Genomic DNA, 13,355 nt, shown 5'->3' with positions numbered 1-13,355 from the left:
TGCCTCAAACTTGTCATCCTCCTGCCTTAGCCTTCCAAGTTGCTGGGATTACAGGTGTATAGCAGTGAACCTGATTGATTACTGTAGTTCTGTAGAAAGTTTTGCAATCAGGAAATGTGGTTTCCAACTTTGTTTTTTGTTTTATTTTTTTCCTCTGTAGAATACTGCATACTCAGTTCTACCCCTGTTTTCCTGAAATTTCCCTGTTGGGCACCAATAAAAGGCTGAGGGTCTTTTACATTCATTGTTTGGGATACTAATAGACCATATCCACGTGGCTTAAGAAATCTTTCTTAACTCATTCTTCCTGCCAGCTCTGGGTCCAGGTTTATGTTGTTTTTATCACCTTAGTTAGTTTTTCTTGATTTTTATATGAGTAAAGTTTTTATAGGATGCATTTTGTGTTTGACTTCTTCACTCAGCAATTTTGAGATCACCCACATTATTTTGTGTGTAATAGTTTATTCCTTTTATTCCTAAGCATTATTTTATTGTATGGATGTTCTATAATATGTTCATCTATTCAGTTGTTGATAAGCATTGGGCCATTTCCAGGTTTTGACCAACATGTAAATAAAATTGCTTCAAATATTTGAGTGTATGTCTTTGTGGACATAAAGTTTTATTTTTTATTCAAATGGCCACATTTTGTTTTTAATTTTTTTTGTTTGTTTTGTTTTGGTGCCAGGGATGGAACCCAGGGGCACTCCACCACTGAGCTACATCCCCAGCCATTTTCATTTTTTTATTTTGAGACAGAGTCTCACTAAATTACTCAGACTGGCCTCCAACTTACAATCCTCCTGCCTCAGCCTCCCAAGTAACTGGGATTCTAAACATGTGCCACTCATGTTTAACTCTTTAAGAAACTGCGAAAACAGCAATGCAGAGTGGATGTGCCATTTTATATTCCCACCAACTCTCTGTGAGACCTCTGTTGTTTCTTTCCTGTCACTCCTTTGCCGTGACAGTGTTACTAATGTTAGCCATTCTAATGGAATGTTGCTGAATCTCATTGAGGTTATAATTTTCATTTCTCTGAAAAACTAATGATATCGAACATCTTCTTGTGTACTTACTGGCCATTCATATATATTCCCTGGTATAATTGTTAGACCAGGACGCAAGAAAAGACCACTGACTCCAATTAAAATCAAATTAAAGCAAGCTTATTATTTTGACCGGCCGGGCTGTCTCTCCCTGCCAAAACGGCAGGAACAAGACAGCACCCCAGCTTCCTGCAGCCCAGCTTTATAGCCCAGAAAGTTACACAAAGGGGGGTTACAGATAACAGAACTCTGACAAGCATCACACTAATGGTAGTTTACATTTTTTTTTTTTTTTTTTTTTTTTGCTGGCCCCAACATCAGAATTTATGAGGACCATTAGAGCCTCAGAGAGGGTCATTGTCTGGCCAGGGAAGGCCAATATTTATGAGGTGTCACTAAAGTTTCAGAGAGGGCTGCTAGCTGGTCAGAGAGCCAGGCATGGGTGAGTTCAAGGCATGGGCAGGCATTCCAAGCAGGTTCAGAATTTGCAGTGATTTATAGTAAAGCCGAAATTATCTTTTCATGGCTTTGGGGCGAGATGCCCAATTTTAAGAAAAGATCAGGTTGGGTCTATCATTCCCCCCTTTTCTTATGTGTCCCTTTCAAATCTTTAATAGGGTAGGGGAAGAGCACTGAGGGAACTTTAATCCCTCAGGCAACAGTCTCCAACTTTTTAGAACTCACCCAAAACCGGTCTCCCTGATTTTACCTGACTTAATTAATTACTTATATTGATAGTCTATTTATTTTTGGCTCCATTGTTGTAAGAAGAGGGGCGTCACTCATTTTGGCTTCTTCTGAGCTGAGAGAGGGTGACATGAGGGTGCATGGCGTGAGGGACATGAGTTTCCTTTTAGTTCGGTTTGAAGTCTGGTTGGGGAAGAACAGGTTGTAAAGTCATCTGGGGATGGGTGCTTCTATGAGAGAAACAAAAACCATGAGTACTGAATAAATGTTGCTGCAGCTGGAACATGTCACTATATAGAAGTTCCCTCACCAGGCTTTAACATCCCCAGTTATCAGGGCTGTAAACTTAACATTTAACTTTTAGTGTTACAGATGTCCCTCCCCGTAAGATACAGTTTAATAATTTAATGTCATCTGATCTTGCAAAATCCTTTTACTGGTATGACCTCTGTGTCTAATAGAGCAACCTTTAATTCTGTTACTTAGGGCTGGATAATCATACTAGCAAACACCAAGCCTACCTGTGTAGGTTAGGAATAGCTGTAGGCCTTAAACTAAAAACTTCTGTCTCTGGCAGCTCCTCTTGATAGTCTCTTTTTATAGTTATCAGGCGTTTCTGTCTGAGAATCCTTTTTTGTAGCCTCCAGTTGGGAGGCTAACATAAAGTGTATACCTTAAATAATAATAATAATAATAATAATTATTATTATTATTATTATTATTATCATTATTATTATTATTTAAAATGCCCAGAAATGGCTGTATTTTGGTTTTAACTGTCTTTGCTAAGTGTTTAAGATGAAGCAGTCAAACTGACTTTTGTTTCTATCTATTGTTAACAGTCAGCTGAGTTTTTATGGGAGTCCTGGGGGAACTTGAGAGCAGCTTCTCAGTTCTGCTAGTGCCATTTGCGCTAGGATGGGTCTAGATCTTGCTTGACCATGTGGCTTCCCTCAGAAGCATCAGGGATGTCTCCCTTCTCTGATGACTCTCCTCTTCATAACAAATGCACTGATTGGCTTTCTGTTCTCCAGTGGACTCATTAATCTCCCTGATAGGGAGGTTATGTGGCCCAGAGTTACAAAGCTCTTTAGAGAAGTCCCCTGTTCCCTGGATTCAGACTGACTCAGAGGGCAAGAGCCAAATATTGTTTTTTCTGGCCCTTTTAATTTAACTTTAATTTTAAAACTTAATATTAAACATCCAGCAAATAAATTTTAACAGCCTTATATTAAGAGTACTGGGCTTTAAAGTCTATAACTTTATAATTATTTATCTTTTTATTAATTGGAATCTGTATTATCCTATCTGTCTTGTAGGTGATGGCTTATTATCTTAAATTAACCCATGTTGTGTTCTTAAAGCAACACTTCTGTAAAACACAGGGTATCTTTAGATCACTTATAAGGAAATTACAAAATAAAATTAACAAGAGTAAAAACATTTAGTTCGTGTCATAGCTACCCTGAATTTTTGGCTGAGTTATATATTATATCCCCTGTTTGAGATCCTAGTAATCTTGACAGAAAAAAAAAAAAAAACTTTTGAACAAAACTTTAAATGAACTAAAATCTGGCCTACTGCTTTCGTAGTCATTCTCACATGTAGTAAGATGGGACACAGAGCCTTATCTCAGGTAAGGCAGGGCTCTTTATAAATCTTAAATGTTCTAGTTCTAAAGCTGATCTTTGCTTTTTAAATATCATTTTACAAAGTTTACATAAATTGTTTGAGGTCACATGAACATTAGCTAACACCATATGATATCACATTTAAAACATGAATTAAAGAAAGGCTGAAAGTTTTTAACCTTAACATAGATTAGGCTCTCATTAACTTAAAAATACATTTAAATTGTTCCCCAATGTAAAAAGTAACATTAAACTTTACATATCTTATTGATAACAGGTAAATAAATTCCCAATATATTTTTTACCATACAACTTCAGAACACCAGCTTGATATAATGCTCTTTTAAAGTTTCTACCTTACAGACTTGTATACCTGGAAGATATGAGCACATTAACAGCATCACAATTACATTGATGTTTCTATATTAACCAAGTTTAGCTTTTAAAGAAATGGCAGTACAATGCTCTAAAATAACAGTTCTTATTTAACCAGAAAAAAATAAAACTTAATAAACACAATGTTATGGGTAAACTTATGTTTTAAGAAATTTTTATCTTTTTAACACATGACTGATTGTAAAAACAAACTTATACAAACTTATATAGTAAATCAATCAGATATCTAACAAAAGTACTCATGAATGAGTAATACCATATCAAATTTACTTTACTTATTTATCAAAATATTAGACAAATGTATTGAACAGTGTTAACCATTTTTTCTTGTTGAAAGAAAAGTCCTAGAACCAAGACATATTAGACATTTTATAGACATTAATATTTTATGAGTTTTTTGAACACCTAGAAAAACTTGTAAGCTTAAATTTAAAGACATTTATTTTTATCTGTTTATCCAATTTAAATTGAACCATTTAAATCACATGAATTAAAGATCTTTGGATCCACTTTTTAAAATTTGTTTTTATGAGCGCTCCTTATACATGTTAATTTGTATATCATATATATGATATACGGACATATGTACATATAGACATACAACACATAACACAAGTGTGCACACATAACAATAGTAAAGGCCTTGTAGCTTTTCGCAGGTGAAATCTCCATTGCAATGTTTCAAAAATTCCACAGTTGGTCAAAGATAGAACTGATCAGAAAAACATTAACCTAGGTCTGTAGGATCTAAATCATGAGCTCAAAAAAATACAGAATCTAAGAAAAAAAAAAAAGAGTCTTAGAAAAAATGACTGGCCAGTAATTAGTAAATACCATACAATTTATCTTTTGTTTAATTTTTTTTTTTTTTAGGCCTCAGATCAGTCTCCTACTGAGCTTGCAGGCTTCTTTCATTTGCATTTCAACATAAGTCCTGGCTGAGGTCTGGAAGGAACAGGGAAAAACTGCTATTCTGAGCAGACACCTCAGGCCTAAGGCATTTTAATCATAAGTCATAATTTTCAGGTTCGGATGATGAAAATTATGATACAAGTTTAAGATATAATTCACAAAATTTTATATCTTTACATCTTGTTTTGTCAACAGATACCATACTATGATTTACTATCCTTGTCCAAATTAATCCACTGGTACACACAGTGACATTTTCCCAGGCTACCCAATTCAAAATTGGTGGAAAAACAAAAAACAAAAAACTGAATGATTGGGAAGTTACTTGCCAACTTGGAAGTAGAGTTCTTTAGTTTTCCATCCTAAGTATTTAAGTTCTCTGGCATGAATTATCTGAAATCATAAACTAAACAATCACCTAAACCCAACTTTTAACTGCAAGATTGTGCAATGCTTCAAAAACCCATTCAGATACCAGATTGTTACAATAAAAAATCATCTTTTAGACACACATTCAGCCAAGATCATTCCCAAGAAACAATTTATAATATCAACACACTATTGCACATGTCTTAAAGGGCCAGAAACAAAGACACAGGACAGACAGACAGAAAGGAGCTCCAGACTATGGCTGACAGAAACCTTTAAAACAGAGCAGATAAGAGAAAAATCTCCTACACCAGTGGAACCATAGATGTCCCCACAAGGGGACCAGATGTTTTCACAGAGGGGCAACCTGAAATGTAAAATCAAGGGTCTCCATGGTGACTTTACTGCATTTAGTGTCCCCTTTTTCTTTTTCTCTTTTTTTAAGAAGACAGAGGTGGCATAATACTTACAGTGCAGGGAAGGAAGGAGGGAATTCCCCGAAGCAACAGGGCTTCGGCTGCTGCTGGGAGTCCCTCAGTCCCTCCTTTTACTTACAGGATTAGATCCTCTGGTTCGGTTCCACCCCAGGCACACTCCATCTCCTAACATTTCAGTAGTCAGCTCTAAAAAAAGTTCTGGGGGGGTGGTGGTGGTATCAAAATTTGTAACTGAAAGTTCGGTTCCTGACCTTGAAGCCAATTAATGCCAATTTAATAATGAGGACAGGGTTTTGAGAAAAAGAAAAAGGGAAGTTTATTGCTTTGCTAACAAAGGAGAAACACAGGGGACTCTCTTGATCTGGAGGGACAAGGGGTTTTAAAGGAGTCTCACTTGTTGACCTGGGAGATACTCAGTTCTTAGATCCCCAGCAGGCATTGCCCTCTGCAGTGGGTGTGCTCCAGCAGCCAGCCAGGGGCTTCTCTCGTCCTGCTTAACAAAGGGGGGTAAAGTTCATTGCAGTTCCTTAAAACATAGTCCAAAGGGGTGTCAGGCTTACTTGCTTTATTACCCATTTTCACATCCAATATCCTTAAGTTTTTACCACAGAAATCACACAACAAAACGCACAAAAACAAACAAACAAAAAACATATAGAACACAGAACAAAATACAAGAAAACAGAAACCCAGCGCCAAAACAGAAAACAGAGGAGCAATGCACCGTCTTGCTAAAGCTCTGGGGTAGGAGCGTGTGCGTGCCCATTGGCACCTCTCTACCCTTCCAGAGGAATTCCCTACAGAACAGAACAGAGGACAGAACGATTTCTCGTTACTGTCCCGCACAGGAGTATATGTGAGCCTCGCCAGGCCACCTCTCTGTCATCAGAAGAGATCTCCCTTAACCGGATACCAGATGTTATAAAGGCGCCACTTACCTGTGGAGGCCTCCTCCACCAGGTGCTTGCTGATAGTTTTAGTGCGGCAGTTCACTGCAGTGCTCCGGGGACCGAAGGCTCACTCCGAGGCCTTGGAACGTCTCAAGTTGCGCACCCCCTAGAGTGGCTCTCCAGCCCCGGGCCCTGGAGCGAAGGCCGGCTTCAGAATTTCTAGCAGTCTGGTCTTGTGATCTGGTCGGGCAGGGTCATCTCGCTGGGGCCTCCAAAATGTTAGACCAGGACGCAAGAAAAGACCACTGACTCCAATTAAAATCAAATTAAAGCAAGCTTATTATTTCGACCGGCCGGGCTGTCTCTCCCTCCCAAAACGGCGGGAACAAGACAGCACCCCAGCTTCCTGCAGCCCAGCTTTATAGCCTAGAAAGTTACACAAAGGGGGGTTACAGATAACAGAACTCTGACAAGCATCACACTAATGGTAGTTTACATTTTTTTTTTTTTTGCTGGCCCCAACATCAGAATTTATGAGGACCATTAGAGCCTCAGAGAGGGTCGTTGTCTGGCCAGGGAAGGCCAATATTTATGAGGTGTCACTAAAGTTTCAGAGAGGGCTGCTATCTGGTCAGAGAGCCAGGCATGGGTGAGTTCAAGGCACAGGAAGGCATTCCAAGTAGGTTCAGAATTTGCAGTAATTTATAGTAAAGCCGAAATTATCTTTTCGTGGCTTTGTGGCGAGATGCCCAATTTTAAGAAAAGATCAGGTTGGGTCTATCATAATGTTGTCTGTTGAAATATTTTTGCCCATTTTTTAAAAGTCGGCTTTCCATCTTCTTGTTCCTGGATTGTGAGAATTTTTTCCTTATTCTGGACACAAGACCATAATCCTGTATATGTTGCAAGTAATTTTTCTAATCAGTGGTTTTGTCACTTTGATTTTTTTAAGGATGCCTTTTGAAGAATAGCAGATTTTAATTTTAATAAAGTCTGATGGATTAATTATTGGTAGTCTGCAGTTTTTGAGTTCTAGCTAGAAAAGCTTTGCCTCACCTAAAGCTGTCCGGCTCTCCCCTGAGGTCCAACAGCCCCGCAGGCTCCATGCTTGGAGATTCCCTGGTACTCCTTCCTTATCTTATCCTTCCTCTCACTTAGTGTTTCCCAGTTGCGTCTCTAGCAGGACTTCTGACTCTTTGGGGACATAGCCGCCCTTTACTGACTCTTGTCCCTTAGTTCTCCCTGCAAAAAATTTTTGGCAAAAAAGCCATCTTATCTGGTTCCATTTAAAATCCTCCCCTCCTGAATGCTGTTCTCACAGTTTACTGTAATGCAAATGTTTTGTCTTGTTTTGTTTTCTTCTTCCTTAATGAGGTGTAAGCTCATCCTTAGTTCCTTTTCTGTCTGCTCACCAATGGCCCCAGGCACCATCCCTGGGGCACACACAGCCCCTGCTATGCTTCCAGCCTGGTGCACAAGGTCAAGCACATCATTATGGGTGTGATATGTGTCCAGTTGTGCCAGTTGTGTAGGCTGATGGGGCACAACCTTTCCCCCTTGAATTCTGAACCAATCAGGAAATGACCACTTGAGGCTGATCAGGGCAGGAGGATCAGGTTTGTTCCTAGTAAAGCCAGGGACTGGAGATTGAGGTGCCTGCCCATGACCACTAGTCACCCTCCTCCGCCCCACTCCATCAGAGTTACCCACTGGTAAGCACAGCCACAAATGTACCTGCCGCCCTTCCCTGGGGTGGGGAGGAGATGGCTATTGCAACACAACAGGACTCTGAAGAAAGACAGAGCCAGGATTGGGCCAAGGACATCTCCTCTGTCTCGTGTCTCCCCCAAACAGATAAGGGAGGGAAAGAGCAGCAAGGGCACCCACAGAAGAGCGGAGGCTTCCCCAGGACTGCTTCAGGAGGAGTTCGATTTTAGGGACTAAGTAGTGAGAAGCCAAAGTATTTCCAAAGCAAAGATTGTAAAACTTCTCTAGAAAATTGGTAGGGGGCAGAGGAGCCCCATTTGTCATTATCTGTGGATGCAAGGTATGTGGAGAGGTCTCCAAAAGCCAGAATGGCACTCAGAATGTGGCCTTTTTGTCACCAGCCAGCAGCAACATCTGGATCTCACACCAGAACGAAGGTCAGCTGCATCACAAAGCACACAGTCACCCGAGCGGACAACTTTGTAGCAAGATTTTCTCTCTTAAAATACATGTGTTTTTAATTGAGAGAGTACTTATACATATTTAAGGGGTACAGTGTGACCTTTCCACACAAGTGTGTGGTTTGTCATCAGCCCTGGATGACTGGCATATCTGTCCCCTCTCACATTTCTTTGTTAGGAACATTCAAAATCCTCCTTAGTAGCTATTTTGAAATGCGGTTCGGGATTGTCAACCATGGTTATCACACTGTACTGTAGATAACTGCCCAGCTGCACCCTGTACCTGTTAACCATCCTCTCTCAGCCCCTCCTCTACACCACTCTCAGGCTCTGCCAATCACCACTGTGTCCTCGGTCTTCTCACATACATAAGAGCAAGAGGTTCTTGTTTCCTGTGCCTGACTTACTTTACTCAACACCGTGCCCTCTAGTTCCATCTATGTTTCTGTGAATGGCCTCATTCATTTCTCTTTTATGATGATGTTCCCTTTTGTATTTGCACCACGTTTCATTGTCCATTCATCCACCGACGGATACCACACTGGATTCCATGTCTTGAGTTTAGTGCCTCAGTAAACAGGGAAGTGCAGGTGCTTCTTCAGCTTACTGATTTCATTTTCCTTGGATACCTACCCAGAGAGAAATTGCTGGGTCCCGTGACAGTTCTGATTTTGTTTTATTGAGAAGCCCCCACACTGTTGTCCATGGTGGCTGTACCCATCTGCATTGCCTGCAGCAGTGTGTGAGGGTGGCCTTGAGGGGGCGCTGTCCTAGGAAGGCAGCCTGAGGAGGAGTCCCGAGCTGCAGCATTCTGGGACTGGACCGCCCTGCGGGTGGCCCTGGGTGTTTCACTCGCCCCCTACCTGCTTTTTTTGTGAAGGGCCAAGGGTGGTGGAGAGCCCATGGGCTGAGGGGTGGTGAGCCTGACCTTCACTCTGTGTCTGGCCAGGTGATCGCCATGATCAAGGGCCTGCAGGTGCTCATGGGCAGGATGGAGAGCGTCTTCAACCAAGCCATCCGGAACACCATCTATGCCGCCCTGCAGGACTTCGCCCAGGTGACCCTGCGTGAGCCCCTGAGGCAGGCGGTGCGGAAGAAGAAGAACGTCCTCATCAGGTGGGTCTTCTGGTAGCCTTTTGCAGGGGCACATCAGAAAATAAGGGGTGCCAGGTGCAGGCTGGAGAGGAAGCCCAGTCAGCGTCCAGGGTAGCTCTGACATGCGGGTCCTTCCAGCGAGTTCTGGTTGAAGACTGGACATTTGAGAGGAATGCATCCTCTGTGTCAGAGTTCAAAGATGAACCTACCCCCGTCGAGCTGGGTGAACTTACCCAAAAGACTTCTCCAGGCCTCAGTGTTCCTTATTTGTAAAATGGGAATAATGGTACCTACTTCCTAGCCAAGATCCCCACCCCTGGGAGATGAAGAAGTGAGAATCAGTTTTCTCATAGACCTGAGCACACAGTATCATGGAGAAAGTAGGGAACAAGTGTCAAGTTATTATAAAAAAACTTTAAATATGCAGAAATTTAATTGGACTAGTGAGACTCTGAGAGCTCCAAAGGAAAAGTAACCCTCCTGCCTCCCCAGGCGCTGTCCCCCTACGGGGACTTAGAGTCGTTCTGACACCCAGCGGGCTTCAGAAGCTTGTGGGATACTTACTAGTATGCAGGTCCCTGGCCGTACCTCAGTCTGTTATACCTGCACCTCTGGGGTGGGGTCCCTGGAGGAGTGCTTCCTGACACCCCCGTCCTGGTACCCTGTGGGCCCTGGAAGGGCAGGCTCACAGTGTCTCCTTCCAAGACTGAGAACTGGTCTGAGTCTCAGTTCTTCCCTCCCCAGTGTCCTGCAAGCAATTCGGAAGACCATCTGTGACTGGGAGGGAGGTCGAGAGCCCCCCAATGACCCATGCTTGAGAGGGGAGAAGGACCCCAAAGGCGGATTTGACATCAAGGTGCCCCGGCGTGCCGTGGGGCCATCCAGTACACAGGTACAGGCCAGCTTCCTTGACTCGGGGCCAGCTGGGCCATAGGGGGTCATCATGGCTGGGCCATGGGACAGTGGGACTGGGAGTCCTCAGTCAGGAGGGGCAGGGTGGAGTAGCTGTTCTGGTCTTACTCTGACATCTTATTTGATATAGGAAGGAGGACCACTGGCCTCAGATTCAGGAGACCTGGATTCTAGTCCTAGATACCTGTGTGACCTTGGGCACATTACACAATCTCTCTGTGCCTCAGTTGTCTAATCTGACCAGTTGGGGTAGTACCATATCTACTTAGTCCAGTTGTCTCCAGGCCCTGTGAAGTTCAGATTTCAAAGTGCAGGAGGAATTTAAAGTGGAATATATATGCACCTAACTCTGTCCCCTTCCCCTGCAGTGGCATCCTAGTGGGGAGATAAACAAGTTCTTCCTCTGATTTGCTGTGTGATCTTGAGCAAGCACCCTGACCTCTCTGAGCTCTGATTGTTTTCTCTGTAAAGTGAAAACTTGGACTGAGATCATATTATTGTTAAAATGCTACTTTTTCTCATTCCCACTTGCCCTGCTCCCCGCCCCCCCAAAAAAAAACACAAGTATTTAAAAGCGCTTGGTCCCTAGAGAGTGTCTAATAATCATAAGTAAGAGTGACCAACTAGAACTTCTACGCAATAAGACATTGCCTGTGACTTGGCCAGAGAAGTCATAAAATTAAAGAGGAAAACTGGGGATTGGAGTTAGATTCTTGCCACCTATACATAGTTCTGGGTCTGGCTTTTCCACTATTCTAAAGCAATGGATCTTGGTGCATCTTTAAGCAGGCCCCAGAAGCCCCAGGCTGGGAGCCCCGCTTCACAGGACCATCAGGCCTCTCTGTTCTGCTCCAAGATGGGCCACCTGCGGACCCTCCTGCCCCTCCCTCCTGTGTGTGTGTCCGTGTCTGGCAGGGCCGGGGATGGCGAGGGTAAGGGGCAGCCAGGTACCTTCCCGTGGCTTCATAGCCCTGGGTGTGTGCTGTTCTCACCTCCTGGTTGTGGACGACCCAGGAAAACTGCAGACAGCTCTGTGTGACTGACATCTAGGGCCAGAGACCTTCCCGGCCCAGAGCACCCTGGCAGGGCCGAGCTGGTGTTTCTGTGAATCCTAAGACATGGATGAGGAGGAGAGAAAAGGCACCAGAGGAACTGGAGAGGGGAGAGGGAGAGAGGAGCAGAATTCCTCTGGGAGAAGTGAGTGGGGAGGGTCACCCACATCAAACCCCAGACACCACCAAGGCACGATTGATTAGGTGGTACAGACCCCAGGACAGCCAGGGTGAGCTGGGAGAACCCACAGAGACAACCCAGCTCCCGTCCCCCACCTAGTTCACAGATGGGAAAACTGAGGTCCAGAAGGAAAGTGACTTGTCCAAGTCACAAAGTGGGTCCCAAGTGGAGGTGGGACAAGAACCCAGGTCTCCTGACTCCCACCCAGGGCTCTGCCATGCCTTCGGGACACAGTAGACACGGGCGTCCTGCAGCTGGGCTCTAGACTTGGAGTGAACTAGTGGTCTGTTAAGGTAGGTGGGGACAGGGTCTCCCCTCTGAGGGTGAAACCAGCATTCCAGGAGTTAAATTTTTTTTAAAATTTAACTTTTTAATTTAAAAAAAAAACTGCTCAGGGGTCCCTAAGCGGCCAGAGCAGATTGGACTCAGTGGCTCCTTCTTTGAGGACCCCGAGGGCAATCTGGAGAACAGTGCTTCTCGAGTCTTAGGGATGGTGAGGCGTGTCCAGCGACAGGGTCACAGGTGGAGGACTGTCCAGGGCACCTGCAGCCATGAGCACCCTCCACCGTACAGGAAGGCTGGCGTGTCACGCGCTCCTGTGGCTGCACTGCCCCGTCAGTGCCAGGCAGCGGTCGGGGAGACTCCAGGGCAGGTCTCGGCAGGTGCAGAGAGGAGCGCGGTTGATGGGAGGTTGGCCGTCTCAGGTGCCCGAGCAGTCGCGTTGGCGTCCCACCGTATGCAACACCTCTCGCTTTTCTCTCTCTCTCTCTCTCTCTTTCTCTCTCTCCCTCTTCCCTGTCTCTCCTGCCCTCCCACCCCTCTTCCTTCTCTCCTATCTATGTCTTAGGCCTGCCAGTGGTCCCCGAGGGCTTTGTTTCACCCCACTGGTGGCACACAGGGCCGAAGAGGCTGCCGATCCTTGGTATTACACCGCCCGGCTGGGTTGGTTTGGGTGCCCTTCTCCAGGAGGCAGCGGGAATGGACTAGCCTGGCTCCTCAAGGCCCCTCTTCCAGCCCTCAGATTCAAAGACAAATGATGTGGAAAGATCTAGATTAGCAGAGACAACCCTACTGCACTTGCGCCCTTTGCACGTAGGGCCCTCTGTAAGCAGGAGTTAATTGTCTAGTAGCCTCCTGTGTAAGTACCAATGTTAACCCGCGGGCCACCCGGCATTTCTGGCAGGCTGTGCCACACAGCCCAGGCCACCAGGGGGTGCCGTCATCCACATATGGATTCAAATTGCTGAGGATCAGAAACTTAACGGTGGTGGGGGGGGACTCATTCTGGTCTTATCCCACTTTACAACGCCTCAGAATATTAGAGCGGAAAGAGACTGACGGGAGAAAATATTCTGGTCCTATCCCTTACTGTTAGATAACTGAAGCCCAGAGTGGGAACTTGGTTGCCTAAGGTCACACAGCAAGTCAGCAGCAGTACCTGGCCTTGAACCTGGGTGTTTTGACTCCCAGTCCAGTGCTCCACCCATGGTGCCACCATGGCCATCTGAAAATGCAGAGAGTGACTCTAGAGTGACATGGAATGAGGTTCTCTGATGCCTACGCCCTTGGCTAAGCA

General features: G+C 44.4%; 1 protein-coding gene across 5 annotated transcripts in view; it reads left to right on the top strand.

Annotated features, from left to right (window-relative positions):
* Positions 1-13,355, top strand: part of Cyfip2 (cytoplasmic FMR1 interacting protein 2) — a 129,574-nt gene that overhangs the window by 51,728 nt on the left and 64,491 nt on the right. For all 5 annotated transcript variants that reach the window (XM_027938620.2, XM_027938621.2, XM_071612022.1 and 2 more), the window contains 2 exons: positions 9,489-9,655; positions 10,379-10,526. In XM_027938620.2, coding sequence (XP_027794421.1) covers positions 9,489-9,655; positions 10,379-10,526 — 315 coding nt within the window. The remainder of the gene's footprint in view (positions 1-9,488; positions 9,656-10,378; positions 10,527-13,355) is intronic.

The sequence above is a fragment of the Marmota flaviventris genome, chromosome 5 (genome assembly GCF_047511675.1).
Source record: "Marmota flaviventris isolate mMarFla1 chromosome 5, mMarFla1.hap1, whole genome shotgun sequence".
Taxonomy (NCBI): domain Eukaryota; kingdom Metazoa; phylum Chordata; class Mammalia; order Rodentia; family Sciuridae; genus Marmota; species Marmota flaviventris.
Note: the sequence above shows the minus strand (reverse complement) of the source record. Positions and strands in the feature narration are given on the sequence as shown.